This window comes from Choloepus didactylus, chromosome 16 (assembly GCF_015220235.1).
Source record: "Choloepus didactylus isolate mChoDid1 chromosome 16, mChoDid1.pri, whole genome shotgun sequence".
In the NCBI taxonomy this organism is placed as follows: Eukaryota; Metazoa; Chordata; class Mammalia; order Pilosa; family Megalonychidae; genus Choloepus; species Choloepus didactylus.
The window spans coordinates 30916529-30941734 of record NC_051322.1 but is presented as its reverse complement, the minus strand read 5'-3'; the positions used below and the strand labels follow the sequence as shown (position 1 = coordinate 30941734).

The following is a 25206-nucleotide window of genomic DNA, read 5'->3' as shown; positions in this document are numbered from 1 at the left end:
TAAAAAATGACAGGAAAGGGTTAGCTATTTAAGGCATCATTTATTCAATTTCCTTGCAATTACAACATTTAAGGCATAAGTGGTGGTTATTAGGCAAGGGCACAATTTCTTTTAAGCCTTTTTATAGTTGGATTTTAATTCAGAAATGTATCATAATTGACTGATGCAAATTTGAGAGAACTCATTTCTGGCATGGGCTCTTATTCATGATAAATGCATCTTTGCTTACCATCCTTTGATCAAACTCAGTCACTGAATGCCACTGGCAGTAGGTGCTCTGAAGATCACTCCCCCACTGTGGCCCAGCCAGGTGAAGTAAGGGTGGGCCACAGCAGGCTTTTTGCTCTTCTCAGGCTGTGTTCTCGATGATGACTGCGATACCTTGGCCACCTCCAATGCAAGCTGATCCAACAGCGTATTTTCCACCTCGACGCCTGAGAAAGCAAGCAAGAGTTGAAAGCTACGTGAAGGAGGGATAAAGTAGCTTAGGCTATAAATAATAACAGACCCATTTGCATTACTCATTCCTGTTCAGCTCATCTTCCCAACCTCTCTTCTCATCCTCAATATTGGTTTAGTCACAGCAGGAGAAAGACTTTGGAAAGCTGAATATTTTTATTTAAAAAAAAAAAACAATGCCAAAGGAGAAAGTGACCTGAGAAATGGATGGCCAGATTTAGGATTAGAGGAACGGAAAAAAAACAGACAAGCTTAAGTGTGCCATGGGAAAGAAGTGAGGTTAGGAGGTAATTTAGTTAAAGAGAGGAAGCTGAGGGAGAGGAAATGAACTCAGCCCTTTCATTTATATGGTTTTAGATTTTTATGGCAGTTTAGAATAAATGTGATTAATGATGTCTGTACATGTGAAAGAGAGCAGATTATTTAGAAACACTTCAAATCTCTGTTCTCATTCTTTGGTTCTGACAGAATGACCCAAGGAAACTCCTCAGGAATTATATTTATACATGTCAATTACTCATTTCAACTCAATGAATCGTTAAGTGAAACATGAGTCCTATTTACCTTATGGGGAGCCAGAGACAATTTGCAGCCTGACATACTAGGTTTTGTTTGCAGTGTCCTACTAATAGAGCAAAAGGGCCCAAAATACACAGTACCAGAAGGAGGAGCTCTTCTATGAAAATTGAAAATTACAAAAACAGAAGGCTCTTCCTGGAATCCAGAAAACAGTGAAGAGAACAATATAAGCTCAAACTCAAATAGTTTGCTTAGGTTCCTTAAACAACAGATCAAGATCAGTAGCCTCTAAGTATATTGTTTGTTTTTTTAAATAGATTTATCTTATCTCTGTAGCTGGCACTAAAATGCAAGTGCCATGAGAACCGTGGCACTGGTGCGCACCAGCCCCAGGGAAGAGGCCAGGCACACACTGCGCCTCCAGTGAGCATGTGCTGAGTGGCTACACTATACAGAGCAAACAAGAGTGCGGTTCCCACAGGCAGAATCACTAACCAGTCAACTGGATCATCTATAAGGCCAGCTGAGCTGAAAAGTGTGCCCAAATAATTTACTCCTGGTGAGAACAACCACAGGGGGAAATGAGGAGGAAGGGTGAGAAATGTTAGGTTGTTCTTGGAAAACCCAAATCCATGCATTTCCATTAAAGACAGCAGATCTGAAATGCAGCAATTATTCTAGCAAGTACCTTAATTCATGAACCAGGTGTGCAGTAATTCTTGATCCAGATCCTCCCAACGGGTGACCCAAAGCAATGGCTCCCCCATTCACATTAGTTTTACTTGGATCAAGATCCAAACTTCTCTCAACTGCCAAGTACTGGGGAGCGAAAGCTTCATTCACCTTAAAAAATCAAGACACAGATAAAAATCCTTATTCACAAACTGATTTTTAACCAAGAATTTTCCAGTCTTAGTGATATCTAATTTCAATATTTTTTGCTGTTTCTTCTCAATTACCTTGCAAGGTTATTTTAATCATTCTGTGTAAAGATAGCAGATTTGAAAATGGTATATACTTACTAAATGATATTCTTGCATCTCTTAGAAAACAGAAGTCCTCAGTAATCTTGTATTTGGATACATATTAGAGGTAGGGGCATACTGTAGAGCGCCCATACGTTTTGGAGTTAGACAGGCAGTTAAACTCTTGGTTGTATTCTTCATTAGCTATATATGAACTTGTGCATGTTAAACTCTCTGACATTCAGTTTTCTTCAGTGGTAAAATATGACTGTTGTATCATCCTCAGTTATTGTCAAGATTAAATGAAACTGTGGGTTTAAGTGTCTGGTGTAATACCCAACATACAGCAAGTACTCAGTAAACCTCAGTAAATGCCCTTCTTATTGTTGTTGTTATTATTAACCCTTACTATCAGCCACAGTTTCAAGAAGAAACTAAGACAACAAAGAATAAACCTTCAGAGCTGGATACATAAAAGGAATGGTTACTATGCTGAAATGTGGCAGAAATGGAAAATATCATATTGTTATATCATACGTACCAAGGCGGGCTATGATAACTACCTTTCCTTTACATCTGTACCATACTTCAAATTTATAGTACTATGTTTTCATATGATCTTAGTTGAGGAATTACACAGATAAGAAAACTGATTCTAATAAACTTTTATAAAACTGGGATCAAAACTCAGGTTTTCTTACTCCTGGTCTTTTGCTCATTGTACTATATTTTATAGATTCTTAAGATGGTGCTATATTTGTCTTTAGAGCCAACATTATTTTTCTATTTTACATATAGAGTCATGCTTAAGGAGGTACTAAGAGACCTAGACTATGGTGTGAAGCCGAGCTTCTAAACCCATGGAAAAACTATTGCATGAGCATCAAAAATCCCAAAGAAAGCCACAGAAACTACAGGATGCCAAGGGCTATGTCCCTAAATGTAGTAAGGGTTAATACATTTATACATGTATAAATGATTATGAACAGCTCTGCAGAGCTGATGTATTTCAACAGTTTTAGGCATGAAGAAGAATCTGATGCCAGAAATTTAGCAGTACCTTTCTGCTAATACAAAATATGGTAAAGAGTCCCCAAGAGGCTCTGAAAGTGATCTAAGAATGGAAGAGATGTAAGCCAAGCCATGTGTCTGAAACCATGGTTTCCTGGGTTAGAGACTTTGTATCCTGGATTATCAGAGGAGAAAATCTCATGTGTGACTACACTAAAGAGGCCCCTTCACTATCAATTTAAATAGACAGATTTCCTTTGTTACAGCAGTTTCTTCCTAATCCTAAACAGCAAATGCTTAAATTTCCCTAATCCTAAACAGCAAATGCTAAAATTTTCAAATATCCTCAAAATGTAGAATGTATATAATCAATCTTTAAGTTTTCCTTCTCCTCTTTTAATACTGAAAATGTCTTTGTTCTAACACTCATGTAAAAATAAAATCACCCAACCAACAGATTTAAGCTTCCAATGTCAAAAATTATGATAGGCACATACCAAATCAAGTCAATGGTGGAAAAGCCACAGATAAGTTTGGAGGACCCTCAACTTTGGGAGGGGCAAGAAACATATAGATTTGGTACTAGATAATTGCTTTTCTTTTAGGCCAATTCTTTTACCTATATTCTCACTTCAATCTGTAAAATAAGGTTAAAGTTACTTATTTCTCACCCACCTTATATGATGTTCAGATCAATTCAACAGGTTATATTCGCAGTCTAGAATGTAACACAGTCCTATATAGTCCTGAAGCAGATGACCTAGAAATGTGTCCTGTACTTTAGAAGTTTATATTTCAGGGGGAAAAATCAGGCTGTTTGAATTATTCAAATATAAGGAAAGCACTTGAGTCTGGTGGGGAAAGGCACCAACAAAGGCATGCACTGTATATCATTTGGAAAGGTTAACAGTACAAAAACAAAAAGTGCTATAAAATACCAAACTAAAGCCATTTATGCTATAGAGGTAGGTAGTTTATTCATATTATATAAAAAAAGAACACCTACCTCCACCAAATCCATGTCCTTAAGACTCAGTCCTGTTTTCTTTAGTGCCCCATTGATAGCAGGGACAGGACCTATATTCGAAAAAAATAAAATTCACCTTGTATTTATTTATGTATCAAAATCCTCCTTCATAAAACAGGTTAAGTAAGGAGGAAATAATGTGCAGAGTTAGCAGTAGTAGCCATAAATCTTACTGCTTTGATAGTACACTATTAAATGATGTGACAGTAAAGAAATAGAAAATGGGACCAAGGTAAAAAGCTGTTCATGCAGTCAAAATGCAGATGAGTTCTGCCATATCCAACCTTAAGATTCCAATCAGCCAAAGGAGTTGTACATGGGATTTTGCAGGTTTTGCAGTTATTTATGATTCACACTTAATATCAAATGGCAAGGCAGACTGAGCGCTTTCCTGGGATCCAAGCCACATGCAATTCTAGTACAGAAGTGACAGTGGCTATACTCTGAACTTTAAGGCCCATTTGGACAAAAGGCAAGAAACAGCAGCAGCATCTCCAAATAGGCACAGCAAGAAAGGAAGCGACAAGACACTTTTGGGAAGAGATATCTGACACGAAGAATACATTTATAACTCCAATTCTGGGCAGAGAAATTTAACTAAAACATAACCCCTAAGTCAAGAAATGCAAATCCACTGAATAAGACTTCTGAAATATCCTTTAGCTCCCAGATTTCTGATGATCACCAATGACAGTTTAATAGTGTTTCATAATTTTAAATTAAATCAATATACTTTTTCCAAAGGAGAAAAAAATCTGGCTTGAGAAGATTATCTACTTCTTTCCCTATCTGTACTTAGAGAATGGAAATTCCCATAAATGTCTAAAAAGAAAAATAAGTGGTATGTTCTGTTGAATCCAAAGGTCAATCATTCTGTAAAAGTTTCACAAAGATACCTAAGGTAGAATAGAAAATCAGTCTTTACAAGAAAAGCATAATGCAATCTAAATATAATGTTAAACTTATTACGTTGCCTAGTTAAAATGCTCTTTGGACAACAGTCTGCTTATTGATTAGAGCCATCCAGTTAATTCTTACCAATTTAAAGTGCCAGTTTTGTGCTGGCTACTGATTCAATACAGAATCTAATTCAACATTTTCTTTGTATTTCTAAGGCATGAAAATAGGATAGGTAGTTGACAGTAAAGCATCCGTTACCCAGCATGGTCAGGGAATGAAGTATCCCATAGTGGTGAAAGACACACATAACCAAAAGCTGAGGGGGCTGAAACCATGGTTATAGAAGGATAAAACACTTCCTTGTCTTCATGGACAACACATAGGCATGATTCAGTATGTTTCTGTTAACTCAGAATCATTATAGTCAATTATAACAACACGCTGACTTTTAAAGGGTTCTTACCACACCACTCTGTTATTTATCAAGAAGCAGCAAGGTATAGAATTCTTGTTTGGGAAAAGGACACCTAATTTCTAGCCTTGGCTCCGGTCACTAATGGCTGTGTGAGCCTGGGTACCTCTTTTGGCTTCAAGCTTCCTTCTCATCAGAAGTGTTTTGAATGAGTTTTAAATCTTTTTCTTCTTAAGCAGTGGTATCCTTTCTCCAAATGAGGCTCAATAACAGATAAAGTCAAAACTGCAGCGGCTGAATAGGCTCAAAGCTCCACCCACCAACACTGTCCATTCCCACCCCCGAAGAGTTCCAGGGAGCATTATCTTTCTGTAACTGTGTCCTTCCTGGAGCCATTTCTGTTCTCTCTGAGTTCTGGCTTACCCCTCTTTTTCTGGCTCTGCAGCTATTCTGCAGGGCTAAAGATTGCTACATGTTGGATACCTGCATAACTGAGGGACTAACTATTCTTAGAAATTAGATTGACAAATCAGTCCATACCAGACACTCAACAACCTGTTCTTCCCTGCTTATTCAATGCGTGCACTTCACGTAGTGACCTAGTATAATCCAATACTACAACTGAGAGACAAGCTGTCTTGTGAATGGGGCATCTGACACTATGGGACACTTGGCATTTGTCTGTTCAAGCCCTGAGGGGGGAAAACCAATCCTTCCACAATGTCATTCATTGTCCTTTAGCGCAAACATTCCAGTCCTAGAACAGAAGGAAGGAAAAATACATATTCTTTTCTCCCTGACAAGGTTAATATATCAGAACCTTAAAATATCTATTTATTTATATCAGATAAATTTGGCAGATCATCAAAACCATCTAAGTACACTGAAGAAAACCTACATTCCTGGGCTTTCCCCCAGACATACTGAACCCTATGGAGTTACAGGTGGGTTTTGATGATCATCTGAGGTTGGGAACCATTGCTCCAGATACCAAAATGATGAATGTTAAACCAATGTTCAGCTGTTTAAATTTTCAAGCTACCTTCTATTGCTAATATAAAAGCTATATTTTGCTGTAAGTGGGCAGCTGGAAGCTAATATGCTTTTAAAAAACTAGAGCATAGAAAAAAATTGACTTTCAACAGATGTCAAAATATCTTGCAGTTTCTGTTGACATAATTTGGGACACATAGTAAAAGATGGTGAGGTATGGACATACCAGCTTTCTTTCTTAGGAATTTTGTGCAGAGATGTCTTCTCTGAAGGACATAACAGCAAGTGTGGTTAGGTATTAACTTAATCCCAAATCAGCTTCAGTGGTATTATTTGAGGAGGAGTAGAGGGCTTCACTGAAACAGCTCTGAGACGCAGGTCAATAACAGGTCATTTGCTTCTATTTTGGTATCTCCCCCCCCCCTCCCCCCCGCCTTGAAAACCAATTCAGTTAGTCAACAAAGGCCTAGGCTCAGAGAAAACTCTTTGGAGCTACAAACAATCAGAATCTACACCCTCAGGCAGGCTTTTCCTTTGGGTGTGAGGATACAGATGGGACAGATCAAGACTTCTGTAAGTGAGACACCTAACTGGATCCCTGATTCTCAAAGAACAATGACTGGAACTATTAAAATTCAGTATTATCTGCAGTCCCTAGCAAAAAAAGCTCATCGTTCTGCTTCTAATTCATATTTTTATAGGAAGTTCCAAATTTTCTCTAGCTAGTGCTTTGCCAGTCTAAATGCATTATTTATAATTCTTCATTTTGCTCTTAAGCATCAGCTGAACCTTGGTGAGTGTTACTTTGATTTCCTGAGACAATGTGTTTAATTCAGTGTAAAAAGCACTTAAATCAGAAAGAATTGGTTCCATTACTTACTAGATTTTAACCTTACAAGACAACATCCTTAAGCCAAAATTTCCTCCTTTGCAAAGAAGTCTCCCTTACTAGAGTGGTGGGAAGATTAAATGAGACGCATTAATGCGTAAACACCCAGCAGGGAGGGGCAGTGCTATCTTCTCTATTTCAACTCCTTGATTGTCTCCCATCTCAGAATTTCTTTTTTCTTGTCAGTACCATAGAATTCTTCTTTTATTTTCTGTACGTTAATTTTAAGTATCTCAAATAGACCATAATATATGATTATTGCCCATGAGGAGTTTATACTATTTGGGTTTTCCTATTCTGTCTAGCAAGTTTTGAAGGTTTTAAACACTTCATAAAAATTAATTGTTTGAATGACTGATTACCAATCTCCTTTTTCAGGCATCTGAAGGCCAAAGATGACTTACCTCCAGAAACAGAACCAGTTTATTTTAACATAAACTTACCAATACCCATGATAGAGGGATCACATCCAGATACAAAATAGCCAACAATTCTTGCCAGTGGTGTGAAGTTATGTTTTTTAACAGCCTCTTCACTAGCTATGATAACAGTGCCAGCACCATCCGATATCCCCTTGAAAACAAAAACAATAGATTAACTAGAAGGTAAAAGAATCCAGACAAGAATCCAAGACAAGGATCAAAGTGAACTAATAGAGTAGTATTAGGAATATGGGCAATACATAGTAAGAAATGGCTTAATTTGGGGCATAACAAGTAGTACTAGCAGTAGATTAAGGGGATTGTTTTAGGCACAAAATACAACTTCACAAAGGGAAAACAGAAAACAGTGTCAAAGAAAAGCTCAAATACAGATGCAGGTAGATGTAAGAAGCAATCTGATGAGCTGTACACCTGGGCCCCAAACCAAACCAAACCAAACCGAAAACTCAGTATGAAAAGCAAATTCATAAACCAGGTAAATTTCCTTGCAACATTCTGAAAAGACAAGAAATTGGAAGACATAAGGGCCCCTAGCTAAAATATTTTGGACTATGAAAATTCAAATTAATAGAGTATGAACACAACTAGTGAACACTACTATTACCGAAATAAACAATAACTAGCATGAAAAATATCTAAAAGGTACTTCATGATTATTTTGCATTGAACACATCAGGAAGAGGTCAAGAAAATCGATGGTGATACCTACCGATGCATTCCCTGCAGTGATTGTCCCTTCTTTCTTGAACACTGGAGGAAGTTTATTTAACTGCTCCAAGGTTGTTTGAGGCCGAGCATGCTCATCCACTTGCATTGTCTGTTTCCCTTTCTTTGTCTTCACCTCAATTGGTGCCATCTCATTATTAAAGTAGCCAGCATCATTAGCTGAAATAGTAGAAAGACTGTAAGAATGGAAAACACACACACACCACACACACACACACAAAGAAGAAAAGAAACGTTTGATTTAATGTTTGATCTATCCTTTACTCACAGTCTACTTTAATATGAGCTTTTATTACTTGTATAACTTATCTTCCCTACTGGAGGATTTAATATACTGTCATGCATCTATGCAGAAGGTAGATAGTTTTTTCTTTTAATTATAATTTTGACTTTTTTCTTAATTACTTTAATGAGGAACATCTCTCATAATGACATGTTTTTCCATAATATGGATAAAATGCATTCTTATGCAAACTTTAATCTGAAACCAATGTGTGATGTGGCTATTAAAAGGATGAAAGCAGACTTGGTCTACATTAATAAAAAGGGAGCATGCAGATTACTGAAAATAGCAAAATGGCTCTGTTATGATCTGGCGTGACCATACTGGGTAGGCACTTTTAGTTTTTGGAGACCTAAAGGCACACTGGGGGCTCACTGTCAAACTACAGCATCTCCAGAAGAGGGTAAGAGGTGCAAAAGAAATCCTGCCATATAGCAAAGACTGACAGAGTTGGTGTTTTTAATTGATAATGAAGAGAAGAGAAGAGAAGATCACAGTTTTCAAATATCTGAAGGCCTATCAACTAAGGAGGAAATTTGTTAACACTTTGCTTCTGAAGGCACAATTAAGGTCACCAAGCAGGAGTTAGAAAGAAAGCAGACTTTCTTTTCAACTGATGAAAATGTTATAACCATTAGAGGTGCCAATAATGAAAGTCACTCAAGTGATTTCCCTTTGATGAAGACAGACTTTCACAGGTTAGATGCCACAGAGTTTTACAGGAATTTTCTAATGAGCTTTGTTTTGCAATGTGTTTTTGAGTTCTATTGTAAATCTTAAGATTTGACAAAATAAGGAACAAAGACTCATTTTCTGATAAGGATGTCATGTTGAAAACACGTATGTTTATTGTCTTCAAAAAATCCCAGAAGTATTAACTGAGTACTTACTATATGTTGGTTGCAAAAATGGACTAATATATCATTTTATCTTCTGGGAATTCTATTAGTTGGGGACTGAGAATCATGAAACAAATTTGAGTTAAGACCAGAAAAACCAGGTCTAATGATTATTTGTATCCTATCTCCCTCATCTACCTTATTTAGAGCCCAGCATGGTACTTTCAACATAGTAAGCATTTAATAATATGCTAGAATTAAGTTTTAGAAATTTTATAGATCTTAAGGAAAACTAAACATTTTTGTACCTCAAGGCAGTCACTGCATAAGACACCAATATTAAAAGGGTCACCTCTTGGTATTAGTTTTCTCATTTGTAAATCCTTCTAACTGTAAAATCTCCTGATTCCTAGGTAAAAAACTTTCATGGAAGTCAATTATATTTCCTCTGATATAAAAAGACAAGGCAATCTCTTAAATAGCTGGTCCAAATATGCGAAAGGACCTTGTTTCTCAAGGCAACCCCTAAAGTTCCATCAATGTATACTGTTAAGTTTCATCAATGTATATATATATACAGGCACTAGCCAAATGAAAACAATACTTTGAAATTTTGATCAATAGATCAACTGAGAGTAAACTAATTTAAAATAGAAAGAGATGGAATATAAGTAAATAATCTGTAGAAAATGTGGCCAATCCTATATTCCATCCAAATTATATACTCAATATCTCCCAGTATCATTGCTTAGTTGTGCAATCATCACATTCAATTTTAGACCATTTTCATTACTCCAAAAAGAAAATGATGAGATAGACACTAAAAAAGAAAACCCCCAAAACCCCATATCCCTTATCTCTTCCTATTATTGACAGCTAGTATTGGTGTGGCACACCAGTTACTGTTGACGAAAGAATTTTAAAGTACTACTGTTAACCATATTCCATAGCTTGAGATTGGTATTTCTCCATCCACATACCACTTTACTATTAACTCTTTGTACCAGTTTTGCACATTTGTACCAGTTCATGCAAGAACTTATTTAAATTTGTGTTAACTGCTTACATACATGACTCTAAACAACCCCTTTCAACCAAATTCACCTACAATACAACACTATTCCTTATATTCCCACTAATGAGCTACCCTCGCCCCATATCTATTTCCAAACATTTTAAGTACAACCTTGTTACACATTCTGATTATATTAGGTTACAATTCCCTCTTGGCCAATCAATTTTAATCTAGATTGTCAATATCAAATACCTACAGAAGAGCTAATATGTAGCTCTGGGCAAACTGAAGAAAAAAGGATATCTCAGTCATGGACAAGATAAAGAATATTAGACTTAACAGTTATTAGAATGTGACCAGCATAGTTCGTGCTTAACAAATAAAAGAGCATCTCCACGGCTGCCCTGCCATTAGCCACATGTGGCTATTTAAATTTAAATTTAAGTTAAATTAAGTTAGGTTAAAATAAATTAAAATAAGAAATATAAAAATAAAATAAAATAAAATAAAGAGGTCCTCAGTTACACCAGCCATACTATAAATGCTCAATAGCCAAGGTGGCTCGTGGCTTCTGTATTGGATAGCGCAGATATATAACATTTGCATCATCACAGCAAGTTCTATTGGACATTAGTGCTCTAGAGCAGGGTTTCTTTGGTATATGTGTAGACACGAAAAACTCCACCAAGGCAAAAAGTGTATGGTGATAGGTGACCAAAGGAAGGGAGGTGACTGGTGGGGGAAGGATCACTGACAAATTGTGGAAGCGTGTATATGAGATATGTTGGGAAAATGTGGTAAAATACTCAAAAACAAAAGATGAAAGCAGTAGCAATAGTCCCTCTTGTTTTTTTTTTTTTTTTTTGATCAAGTGCTTTTGGACATATACTCTATTAAATTTGCTTATTAAGGTCAGGTCCAAATTTCAACAAAAAGTTATCCCCTCCACATCGTGGGGGTTAGGGGCACAGCACCCCTGTTCTGGAAAATCCATGTAAAACTTTTTGGCCCTTCCTTTGTACCAATGTGTAACTGTTCATTTATGTTATCAATCAGTAAAATACATACTATGCAGGTAATATTATATATAACAGTACATACATTTCACGCATTTATGAGTTACTAAACTTTTTAAGATTTCTAGCCTTTGTGTGTCATCTGTGGCTTCTGCAAAACATCCCCAAAATTCCCATTTAAATTTCTTATGCTGACCTGCAATATATTAAAACCGCTATGGAGAAGTCGTGATGTGGAAGGGATAACTGTACTATGGTTATCAGAAATCAGCCGTGCTTGACAGATTAAATAGGGCACACATGTCCTGCTAGGAACTTCTGCCACAAAAGGCTAATGAAGCAACAAGAACAAAATCCAAGGAATAAGAAGTACAAGAACCCAAAAATCTAATTTGGCTTGCTGAAAAACTCAGGAGAAGTGTTCATCCAAGGGACTCTTTATCACCTGGACAATGGAAATGGTGGTAGTTACTAAATCATTTCTCTACTATTTTGAGAGACTGCAAACATGAAAAGCATGCACAGGATCTGAACAGACATTTCTTTAAAGACATACAAGTGGTCAACAAGCACAGGAAAGGATGCTCAACATCATTAGTGATCAGGGAAATACAAATCAAAACCACAATGATACACTTCATATCCACTAGGATGGCTAGAATCAAAAAGTCAGATAGTAACACATATTGGTGAGGATGTAATGAAATTGAAACCATGACACAGCTGCTGGAAATGCAAAATGGTGCAGATGCTCTGGAAAACATATGGCAGGTCCTCACATGATGAAACAGTTACCATATGACCCAGTGATTCCACTCCTAGGTATACACCCAAGAGAAATGAAAACATGTCCCCACAAAAATCTGTATAGGAATGTTTATAGCAACATTATTCATAATAGCCAAAAGGTGAAAACAACCCAAATGTCCATCAACTGAAGAATGAATAAACAAATTACGGTATAACCACACAATGGAATACTAATCGGCCATAATAAAGAATAAAGTACTGATACATGCTACAACATGTATGAACCCTGAAATCATTGTAAGTGGAAGAAGTCACAGAAGACCACATATTATATGATTCCAATCATACGAAATGCTCATAATAGGCAAATCCTTAGAGCAGAAAGTAGATTAGTGGTTGCTGAGGAGGTTGAGGAGAAATGAGGAGTGACTGCTAATGGGTACAGGGTTTCTTTTTGAGGTGACGCAATTTTTTAAATTGTGGTGGTGGTTGCACAACTCTGTGAATATACTAAAAACCACTGAATTGTACACTTTAAAAGGGTGAAATATATTGTATGTGAATTATATCTCAGTAAAGCTATTATAAAAAAATAAACTGTATGCTCAATATCCTAAATCTCACTAGGCCTGAGTGGAAACTCCAACAGTTTAAAATTTGGTTAGTGGCTAAAAAGTGAATTGGCAGCTTTCCTTTAGAAACACTCACAATTCATTCTAATCATTAATGAAAAAAATAAATGTATGAGTGATAGGGTGCCTAAAATTGTATTTCAAAGTATGTTTACGTTAGTTTCATCTACTAAAGGAAACTAGAGGACAAAGACGACCGTCTGGACTTTAGGAATCCAGTAAATATTAAACTTCATGAAGTTAAAGTACAAACAAACAAAAAAAGGTAAAAGGCATTTTGCATATATAAAGGGACTTCCAAATGCCATATACTGAAACAAGATACGTTTTAGCTAAAATAATTTTTATTTTTCCCAGAGAAATATCTGAGCAAAAATTTTTTTTTATCTGGAAGACTTCGTCACAGACCCTTGGATTCACCACTCTGCTGATGTGCAGACTTACAAGGTACTGCTAGACTGGCTTGTCTATTAGCTGCAGACAAAATGGCACTACAGATGTTAAGTGGATTTAATACCTCTTTTTAACTTCTCTGAATGAGATATAAAATTCTCTATTTCACCATGTAATCTATGACTAAAATTTAACAATTACAGGCATCCTGAAGAAATTATATGAGCTATCACTGACACAGCTGTAATATAAGTAAAACATCTTACCTACCTCCATCTTTACAGACTAAATGGACTAAAGTAAGCAGGGGATAGCTTAGAAAAAGGGTAAGTTAGGAGTAATACCACCACCTTAATTCTCATGTCACTTTACAGTTTGCAAAGCACTTCTCATATCTGGCCTCATTTAGTATTTACAACAACCCTTTAGGTAAGCAAAGCAGGCAAAAATTGTTATCTCTATTTTACAATGCTCAGGGAATAAATGACTTGACTGAGGTAGGATAACTTGTAAGTGGCAGAAGTGGAAATAGACTTTATAACTCTTGACCTCTGAACCAATACTCTTCCGCTACAAATGTGTAACTAAAAAACAAGAGAGTGAGTTGGATGGTAGAAGCTGCATTTCACTTAACACTCTTCATCCTCATCATTCCAAGTATTTAATACCTCTAAACAAGACACAATTTAATTTAAAAACTCTTTCTCAGAACAGTAGCAAATTTCCACAACTCACTGTATTGATAAAGAACTGCTTTCATGTTTTTAATTCTGGACTGGCTCTACATCAAGTGTTGTTATATTACATAATTGCCATATAACTAGGGTCATGGACTACTTTAAAGTCTCTAGGTCAGATGCAATGCTTCTCAAATAGGAATGGGAATGGGAGGCATGAAAGGAGAACCAATCGGTCTTTTTCAAACACATTATCCCCTCATTATGATTATGATATGCCTCACAGGGAGTTTGTCCTCCCCATCTCAGCTGCCACAGTGAACCACTGTCTCTGATGGAGTGTATCTTATCTTTTAGCGTTTTCTATCTATCACTGGCCAATTTCAGGACAAAATTCATATGTCCAGATAGGGCTAATTAGCAATATCACTTTTTAAACAGTATTAACTTATTTCAAAAGAGAAATTTCCAGTTAATTTTACAATAATTAGAATATCTGATCAGCTAAAAACAAAGGAATGATGAAAAAGGTGTAATTATCAAAAGGTACAATTTTAAACTATTATTATATGATCATAAAATCTGAAATGATGAAAATCTTTCCTGTAGATTTATTTTTTCCTATAGATATTTATGTTATACAATTTCACCAACCAGCTTTCCACCTCTGTTGTGACTGCAGGGCGTATTTATCACATTCTTCTCTGCTTATTTTATGTTTTGCAGCAAGATTCTCTGCAGTAATTCCCATGGAGACTTGGACATGTGGATCTGTTAGTGATTCCCACAAAGAATCTTCTAGCTATTAAAAGACATTAATAAAATGATTTGTTAAAGTATAACTTTTGAAGGCAATATGCCACAATTTCTTTATATTTGAACAGTTTCAGTAAACATTACTTTCTGATAAGCATTTACTATTATTACTATTTCATATTTCATTCTGTGATTTAAGAAAAAAAATTCAATGCCATAATAAAATGAACAGTCTCCTCTCTTTAAATGTGGGGCTCTATAGAGAGCCACCAATGCTAAATACACAGGGTGAGAATGCAGGAAGTTATACTACAATCAAAATTGAACTCTTAAGATTACATTTTCTTAAAAACCTGATGCTGTTTTCAGGCAATTTTTTTTTTTTTTATCTTTACTTTGAAACATGATGGAAAAATTTTATAGTACACATGGAAAAATGACAATGAAGATAATCTAACCAGAGAGCTTTAATACCTGTCAGCTAATGTAGAAGCTGAAGTATTGGGAGTGTGAAATGCTGCAGGGTGCAGAGAAATGGATAATTAGAATTTCCCTCCTTTCTCACCCCTCTCCTTCTACAGAATCCACACCAACCTCCTCATAATCCTTCTCAAGGGCAGCCATGTCCTCATAGACCTCAAACTCTCCTTCGTCCATCCCCTTATCCATATACCAGTGAACAAAGTCATGCTTGGTTTCAGATCAAACTTGTGTTCTAGGTGAGCCCAGGCCTCAGCAGCAGCTGTGGTGTTGCTCAGCATCTACACCGCTCATTGCACCTTGGCCCAGTCTCCATCAGGTACTATGGTGGGAGGCTGGTCATTAATGCTAACCTTGTAGCCATGAAGCCCCAATCCACAAAATGAATGCTGCATTGGTCTTGATGGTGGCAATGGCAGCACTGATGCTTCTGGAAACCAGGTTGTCATGGTTCAACAGGCACCAAGCTATGTATTTACTGTGGTGAAGGTCTCATATTGCCTCCAGGTTGGCTGGCTCAAAGCAAACATAAGTAATCTCTGCTATAGAAAGCTGTTCATGATAGGCTTTCTCAGCAGAGACATCGGAAGTGCAAGTGGTCAGAGGGAAGCGTATGCAGGGACAGGGCACCAGGTTGGTCTGGAATTCTGTCAGAGCAACATTTAGGGTACCATCAAGCCTGAGGGAAGCAGCGAAGGAGGACATGATCTGGCTATAAGGTGGTTAAGGTTAGTGTAGGTTGGGTGTGCTCTTATCGACATTTCTACGATAGATGTCATAGATGGCCTCACTGTCTCCCATGAGGCATAGTCTGAATGTTCCAGGATGGTGTGGGTGGTAATGATGGAGTTGTGGGGCTCAACTAGAGCTGTGGAAACCTGGAGGCTGGGTGAATGGAGAACTCCAGCTTGGACTTCTTGCCATTATCAACAGAGAGATGTTCCATCAGCAGGGTGGTGAACCCAGAACCAGATCCCCCCTGTCAAAGCTGCAGATAACCAAGAAGCCCTGAAGACCTGTGCACTGGTTGGCTGGTTTACAAATTCTGTGCAAGACAAGGTCAATAATCTCCTTGCCAATGGTGTGGTACCTATGGGCATTGTTACTGATAGCATTTTCCTTGCCTGTAATGAGCTATTCAGGATGGAAGATCTGGCAATAAGTGACCATGGGTTCCAGATCTACAACCACTGCCCTGGGCACATGTGTGTTAGTGCCTGTCTCGCTGAAGAAGTTGTCAAAAGAGTCATCTTCTCTTCCAGTGGACTTGCCATTTGGCATCTGGTCAAGGGGCTGATGCTCTGTTCCAGGCAGTAGTCTGGACTGGATTCAGCCAATCCAAGCACTGTCCGACTTGAGATGCACTCACGCATGATGACTATGGGTTAGGAAACAAAGACAGCAGAAGCAGACACCGGGTCCCGATTACTGTCTCCATCAAGCTAATTGTTGAGGTAAGTAATGCACTCTGAGGCCATATTTTCCTGTGGTCACTTCTGTAAACCATAGTCATGAGCTCTTTGGGAAAGAGTATATTTGCTGCTCTTTTTTCATCCTATGCCTTCAGTTATAGGAATAGCTTGTTCTATCACTTACTAGATGGTTGAGAAGAACCTGGGAGAGGCTACTTGAGTAAAAGAACAAGTGATTTATTATACAATTAGTCTTTGATAAGTATGTCCCTTTGCTTCTGCCTCATCACCTTTTGATTCACTGACCCATTTTTCCAAAGGTTTTCTCCAATATATTTAGTGTCTAAAATACTGGTATCTCATGTTCTCTAAGTCTCATTCCTTTCATCTTTTGAAGGGGTCAGGTGAGAAATTGTTGGTGAACAGTGAAAATCAATCATTACTATTGGAAAATGCTAAAAATACAGAATGTCATTAGCCTTTTCATATGGGAAGGGCAGTATAATATCATTCTTTACCAGAATCAGTATTTTTAGGTTGTAGCTCCCATTAATGGAAGTAACAGTTATTGTCTGATTGATTTGGGACAGATAATACATACAATCTGTATTCCAAGACTGTTTTCTGTAACGAAGAAGAGACTACTCCATGAAAATTATCCCAGAAATAAGATTTCCATGAATCATGATAAAGATTTAATTACTGAAGTTACCAATTATTCAGTAGAGATTAATTCAGCCTTTTTCCTATCTTATTAAAAATCTACTTCTTCCCTTCCTCCATCTCTCCCATGCCTATGGCTACGTCCACATGCTAATTCCATGATCAGAGAGAGGTGTGATGAAATAGTCTCATTTTTTGTGGCTTAAATGTCAACACTAATAATCAAAACAGGATTTTAAAATAGCTTACAAATTTCAATCATTCATATCCTGCCAATCCCCTATTAATAACATTGATTTCAAAATTTTCTTTCCCCCTAAAAGCTGTTACTGAAGTTATTAATATGATATCATAAGAAATGATTTTTAAAGTTTTAACGATTCTAACCTTGAGCTCTAATCCAAACTTGGTTCCAAAACGCACATTTCTGACATAGAAGGGAGACTGGCTCATACTTTCGGTTCCGCCACACAAGACAACTTCAGCATCTTTAACACCAATTTCCTAGTTAAAAACAAACAAACAAAAAGAGACTTTTATTGTGCCAAAAGCACACAGTAAGCACTATACAGGTTTTACAAATGAATGGTAATTCAAATAAGTAATGTCTCCTGGCTTACAGTAACTCAAAAGGAAATGCTTTTAAAACTGTACAGCAAATGTTAAAGTATCTTTTCTCAAAATACAGGGGGAAAAAACTAAACAGACTTCAATCATTTGTGCCTTTGTAGCAGATTCTAACTACATTTTGACTAGGAATGGTAATTCTTAATACAAATTTTGAAAATCAGAGAGATATTAATGTCTGGCATAAATGAACAGACTGTTAGCAGATAATAAAGAACAGATCCTTTAAAAAAGCAAAAGTAAAATTTGTCATATTAGTGGATGCATCTGAAGGAGACCAGAGATTTACAAGAACTAGTTCAACCTCAGAGGCTTATAAAAAGGAATCCATTTCATTCTTCCAGTTGTTTTCACCATTTGCACTTCTCAGAGAAGCAGCAAATAGTAAGGTCCTAAGAGGCTGATGTTTAAAAGTATTGTTTGGAAACTCAAAATATATTGTTATAGAAACAAATTAATGTGAAAATAAGTTATTCATTACAATGTCTGTGACTTTTATTTTATTTTGTAATAAAATGAAGACTTTTACTACTAAAATTAGATTTAAGTCTGTTTTCTTTTGTATGCTCAGGAGAACATAAATATTTGCTCAAATGTCCTACAAAAATGGTCAAACTAATTTATACTTCTACCTATAATATCATTCAATTCTTCTGTAATAAAATACATCTTATCATCCTCTAAAATCTCCAACTCTATTCCTCTCCTCACAGTTTTTATTCAGTGTTTCAAAGCACCTCACAGGGAACTCTTGAAGACTTGGATTCAAATTCTGCCTCCAAGACTTACTAACTTAGATATTATTAATATCTTTAATAATCAGTGCCTTCACCTGTAAAATGGAAATAATAAATAGTACTTGTTTCATAGGATTCTAGTAGAGATGAAATGAGATACAGTAAATAAATTAGCATAGTGCCTGACACAAAGGAAGCAGTCAATAAATGACAGTTATTAAAAGCTTTTCAAAAACTATTTTCATCCTTTGAATATTTTTCCAGGAAAAATCAAATACTGGTTTCTCCTGGTAAGAACAGGAAAATAAAAACCTATAATACAAAAATTGGTTGTGTTGTTGAATGCACAACTACATGATGAAACTGTGAACAACTGTACACTTTGAATGTATGGTATGTGACTATATTTCAATAAAATAACATTAAAAAACAACAAACAAACCTATAATAGTATACCAAAGTAAGGTATTTCCTCTATTAACTATTATCCTATTTTCAGAAGAATCAAATAAAATGCTGCCCATACCTGACATCCATTCAAAATGGACTGGAAACCAGAGCCACAGAGCCTATTAATAGTGATAGCAGGGGTCTCTGTTGGGATTCCCACACGCAAACCCACATGCCTTGCCAAGAATATAGCATCTGCAGAACTCTGGAACAGAGGAAGAAGGAAAAGAATTTCCTATATGAAACTAGGAATTATGAACAAGGACAAAATACATGGAAATGTTGGCAATCTATCAAAAATGAAACTCAAGGTGGGTTTAAGATAAAATACCATGCATTTGGGAACAGCACGTTTTATGTAATATATGTTTATGATTTGAATAAAAACTGTAATTTGGGCAACAATATTTTTTTAAATAGACTTTTTCTTTTAGAGCAGTTTTAAGTTTCAGAAAAATTGCTCAGAAAGAATTGTCTACACCCCACCCCCTGCCCCTGCCCAGTTTTCCCTATTATTACTATTTTGCAGTAAATTAGTATGATATATTTGTTACAATTGGAGAACCAATATTGATACATTATTATTAACTGTAAGTCCACAGTTTATATTACGGTTCACTCTTTGTGTTGAACAGTTCTATGGGTTTTGACACATTCATAAGTTCATCTATCCACCATTATAGCATCACATAGAAGTTTCAATGTCCTAAAAATGCCCTATGCCCCATATTCATCCCCTGCCCCAGTAATCATTGTCTTTATAAGTTTTACTATCTCTATAACTTTTGTCTTTTCTGAAATGTCATATAGTTGCAATCATACAGTATGCAGCTTTTTCAGCCTGGCTTCTTTCACTTAGCAATATACATTTAATATTCATCCTTATCTTCTTCTTAATTCATCCTTATCATCTTCATTCTTATTATCATGGAATAATATTCCATTGTATAGATGTTCCACAATGTGTATCTATTCACCTACTGAAGGGCATCTTGGTTACTTCCCATTTTTGGTAATTATGAATAAAACTGCCATAAACATTCATATGTAGTTTTGTGTGGGCATGTTTTCAGCTCATTTAAGTAAATACATAGGTGTGCAATTGTTGGATAATATGGCATGACTGTATTTTAACTTTGTAAGAAACTGCCAAACTGTCTTCCAAAGTGGCTGTATCATTTTGCATTCCCACTAACAGCAAATGGTTTTTGACATACTAAATGCTTTTCACTTAGAGAAATTCTTATATTAAGTCCTCAGTATAAGACAGAAATTTATACCAATTAGAGCTGTTTAAAAATAGAATAGGCTATCTCAAAGTAGTAAGTTCTTTGATAGAGAACATCCTCACCCTGGGATAATACTCATTAATTAAATTAAAAGGAATACACGATTAATACATGCAACAAGTTGGATATATCACAAAGGCATATGCTGAGTGAAAATGCCAATTTCAGAGTCATATACTGTATGGTTTCATTTATATATTATTCTCAAAATGATAAAATTTTAGAGATGGAGAACAGATCACTGGTTGCCAGGCATTAGGGATGGTGGCTGGGGGAGTCAGGGCTAAGTTTACCTATGAAAGAGTAGCATAAGGGAAATCTTTGCAGGGAAGGAACAACTGTGTATCTTGCCTGTGGTGGTGGCCAAAATAATTCACACATGTGATAAAATGGCATAGAACTACCCAAATAAATGTCAAATTCTTGGTTTTGAGATTGTACTATAATTATGTAAGATACAGTCATTAGAGGACACTGGGTGTATGGTATATGGGACCTTTCTGTATTACCTTTGCAACTTTATGTGAAATTAGAAATATTACAAAATAAAAAGTCAAAAATAATAGTTATTGGATATGATAGGCAATAAAATGATAATAAAGTTACTTGAAGAAAATAAGTCAGCTTGCTCCATAATCTTATCTTTTGGTTTGGGGAAGGACAAAAGAGTTTCTTTTAAAACCAGGGTTTGAAAAAACCTTGCTGATGTTTACAATCTTCCAGTTGAGAAATTTTGTTATTACTATTGGCACAACATAAAAGTAGATGGATTCCTTATGCAAAGTGACTACAAGGTTAAAATTAATATCTAAAATGTACCTAGATTTGACTGCATGCTGTCTTTCTTCAGAGATTAAATTAATTCCATAGCTAATTGCAGCAAAATTTAAAGCATACAGGGTTTCTTTTTGAGGTGATGAAATGTTTCAAAATTGATCCTGGTATCAGGTGCACAACTCTGGGAATATTCTAAAATCCACTGAACTGTACACACTAAATGGGTGAACTGTATGGTATGAGAGTCATACCAATAAATTTGTTTTAAAAAATAAATATTAACAGTATGATTAAGCTGATGATAAATCCTAGTAAAGAAACATATATATTATAAAAAGGACCTAAGGTAATGTGAGATTACTGTATTCTTTTAGCATAACTATAGGGTCATTGCATAATTAAAGGACCTAAGGAAATTGTAGAACTGTAAAGAAGTACAATTTCTAAAATAAAAAAATTCACTGGATTGGCTTTACCAGAGATTGGAGATGATAGAAGAAACAGTCAGTTAACCTGAAGATAGGTTAATAAAAATTGAAATTAGCCAATCTAAAGAATAGAAGAAAAAGATCAAAAAGGAAAGAAAGAAAAAAAGAAAAAAAAAAGGGCAGAGCCACTTTTCAGGCATTCAATAAATGTTTGTGCACTTTGAAGGAATATACAGCTTTCAATTACCTACATATGCATAATCTATGTTATATACCATATCCAGCAAGAGCAAAATAGGGGAAGCTTGTCATTTCTCACAACAAACACTGACCAAGCTCCTACAATGTGCAAGAAATTATGAGAGATGTGTTGTATTGCTTTGGTTTGTTACCCTCCTTAGGTAGCCTATAGTTAGAAAAAACCATTTAACTTCAAATAAGTCAAGAAAGTCAATCTGTTGCTTTGAATTATGTATAGTATTGCCTCTGAAGTCAGAGGATGACTCAAATCACAAAATTTCAAATATCTTTATTATTAACTCATTCATCGTATGACATGGAAAAGGAATTATTTTTAGAAACTGATAAGAAAAGCTGCAAGAGGGAATAGTCCTTCTGCCCTACTAACCTGCAAGACATTGCCTACAATGACACTGTCAACAGTTTCAGGTGAGACTTTGCCAGCAGTCAAGGCAGCCTTGGCAGAAAATTCAGCCAAGTCAGTGGCTGTGAAGTCCTTCAGGAGTCCTCCAAAAGCTCCGAAGGGTGTTCGCTTAGCAGCAACAATGAACACACCTATTGCAGTGAGAAGAAAATTCTAAGTAGTCACGGGTCAGTATCCTGAACATGCTTTAAATAACCTCACTATGAAACCTTATTGTAAAGTAGAATTTTCAGTAAGGAACTGAAAATCTTTGTCATACATACAATAATGCATAAAATAGGTCACACCCACAAAAACAGTCTTAGGAGTTACCAATTTGATCAATACCTATATTCAAGTACTGACACGCTGCATGCTAAGATGTAAACAACAAAAAAATAAGAACTTCCCTTTTCTCTACAAAACTTCTCCTCACTTGATATTCCAGATTTTTAGGTAGCCCGAGGAAGGCTAACACCGAACGAACACAATTATTTTGAATGGGGAAAATACTATTAAATATATTTTTAAAAATATCTGGGAAGTGCAGGTACATAGACTAGACAATAATTTAAAGTCATAAATTGGAAACCATGTCAATATATTATTTGATCTGATGTCAAATTTATGTTGACGTTAAGAAGTCTAAAATTTAACAATCTTTAATGCCAAACTAAAATCTTGCTTATTTTTAAAAGGCTCTGAAAACTCAGAAGCAAAAAATTTCTAAAAACTAAGAGTAAAAAGATATATTCATCCAAAGTGTAATGAGACAGGAGTGCCAAGAGGGAGCCTGGCAAGGTGTGCTGACTTGAAGTAAGATGGAAAAACAACACTAGAAAAGAAAAAATTAGGAACTCTGCCTTTCTTTCTATTACATTGTTATGGCAAATATTTACTTATTTAGGCAGAGCAACTACAGATAGCAACCAAGGAAAACTGCTGCTGCTGCTATATCCATTTCAGTTTCTGGATTCAAGTAATTTGGTAGCCCTACCCACTTGCCTTGAGGGAATACATGAACATTCCCCAACAATGTTAATGCAAATACGAGAGCTATTATTTGTTGGATGCAACCTCCATGCCAAGCACTGTGTGTCTTCCAGGCGACTGTATCTTCCATTTGTGTGTTCCAGGGGACTGAAATCTGACAAGCTATTGACTATCTTTACCAAAGTTAATTATGCTCCCATTCAAATGAGTCCTTCTCGCTACAATGATCAGTCACATATTCTTCTCTTATCCACTAGCTCTGGAGGGAACTAACTGTGTATCTACAATGTTTTCTAACTAGCCTGTAACAATCACTATTTGGCCAAAGGCTTGGGTTCTAGTCACATACACTAATAAATAGACAAGTTACTTTGCCTTTTTGGAAACCACTGTCATCTGTAAGACAGGGAAATGGGAAAAAATATGATCAGTAGCTCTAACATTGAAGTAAAACTGCATCACGAATTTATAAACCATGTACTTCTTTAATATTGATGTTGATGTACATTTTTTAAAAACTGGGTTCATAGTTTTTATAACTTTTCAAAAGATCTGCCTTTCAGGAAAAAGGTAACAGCCACTGGTAAAATAGTAAAGTGATACGTCAATAAAAATACTATTTCCTTTTTAAAAAGAGAAACTCATTACAATGCAGCTTTTTAAATGAGTTCAGTTTTCTGAATACCTTGCCTAAAAAAAAATCAACATGCTGCTTTATTGGTCAAATGTAGTAAGTTCTGATTTGGGAAGGACACTGGTAAGTTAACTCTGTGTCTTAGGAAACTGGATGTACTTCATTTTGTCCCAGAATACCTATTTTTCATTTGAGCTATTCACATACCATTTGCCTCTTCTGAGTTCTAGACCCCTCCATCCAACTGCCTTCCTGACATCTCCACTTGAGTGCCTTGCACACAGCAAAAACCTCCTTGCCTAAAACTGAATTCTCAGTCTTCCTTTCCAAATCTATTCCTCCTTCAGCTTTCTTCACTCCCCAAGTGTTACTTACTAACACGAACAAAGTTACTCAAGGCAAGAACCTGCAGTCACTCATGGCATTTCCTTATCATTCACCTGCCACATCCAACCTACCACCCAGATCTAGCAATCACACCTTCATATCTTTTATCAACCCACCCTCCCTTTCATAACAAATGTGACCAATTGTTTCGAAAAAGGAACTTACGTAATTACAAAAAAAAACGTTAATGACCTTAAAACTGAGTTTAGTGAATGCACTTTCCTGGAGTCGCTCAAACCAAAGGAATGGAAGGAAGGGAATAAAGCAGACGGTCGAAGAGAATGCCACCCGAGCATTTTTTTGGAAACAGATATTCGGGTGGAAGAATCCCACCAATTCTGCACCCGCAAGCTCTGCCACGACCAAGTCGGAGGCAGCCGAGTTCACCCTCACTCAGCCCGGGCTCCCGCAGTGCTCACGCACTTCCTCTGCCCAGACCGCCTCGCGCTTAGGGCACGGACCCACTTTCCCTAATAGCTGAACTCCAAGTAGGTGGGTCATCGCTACGCGGGGAAGGGGTCCTGCAGCCGCCTATTTTGCAAACCTTGGACTCAACTCTCTCCACCGGAAATTTCACCGAAATCATCGGTCGCTAGCGCCTTTACAAGTGTTTTCTCACTAACCGAACAACCTTTCGGGATGGGTTTTACCAAGTCCCCTTTAAAGTCGATGAGACTGAATTCCGAACCGTGGTCCCCCACCCCCGACTCCCTACTCTAAGCCGAGGCCGGAGCAGAGGCCTGGCGGGGGAGGGCAGGACCCCAAGGGGCGAGAAGAGAGGAAGGGGCCGCAATCGGCCCCTGCTCGCAGAGTGCGACTGTGCAGGGCCCGCGGTGGTCACGGGCTCACCTCGGAGCAGGGCCATGGCGGCGGCTCGGTTGTCTGCTGCGCAAGGTCGGTCCGAGAAATACAGTCACGCAGCTGTCGAGCGACCCGGCCGTCACTGGGTCTAAAGAGTGCGGGGGCGGTGGACTGCGCGCC

General features: G+C 36.8%; 1 protein-coding gene across 1 annotated transcript; it reads right to left on the bottom strand.

The window, feature by feature from the left end:
* Window positions 1–20: 20 nt before the first annotated feature.
* ACAA2 (acetyl-CoA acyltransferase 2) lies at window positions 21–25196 on the bottom strand. The gene is made up of 10 exons (XM_037806060.1): window positions 25075–25196; window positions 22197–22363; window positions 19151–19279; window positions 17648–17764; window positions 14604–14751; window positions 8328–8503; window positions 7619–7748; window positions 3961–4031; window positions 1667–1821; window positions 21–434 (listed from the first exon to the last, which is right to left on the bottom strand). Exons 1-10 carry the CDS (start codon window positions 25088–25090, stop codon window positions 350–352), a joined length of 1194 nt encoding a protein of 397 aa, XP_037661988.1. The 5' UTR covers window positions 25091–25196; the 3' UTR covers window positions 21–349.
* Window positions 25197–25206: the final 10 nt, after the last annotated feature.

Bases quoted from the DNA above. Each gene is read 5' to 3' on its own strand.
- ACAA2 (XM_037806060.1), bottom strand. The intron at 14,752-17,647 runs GTTAGAATCGTT...GTCTTTTAATAG, and splicing joins AGTTTGGATTAGAGCTCAAG to CTAGAAGATTCTTTGTGGGA. The intron at 4,032-7,618 runs GTAAGTTTATGT...TTTCGAATATAG, and splicing joins TCCCTCTATCATGGGTATTG to GTCCTGTCCCTGCTATCAAT.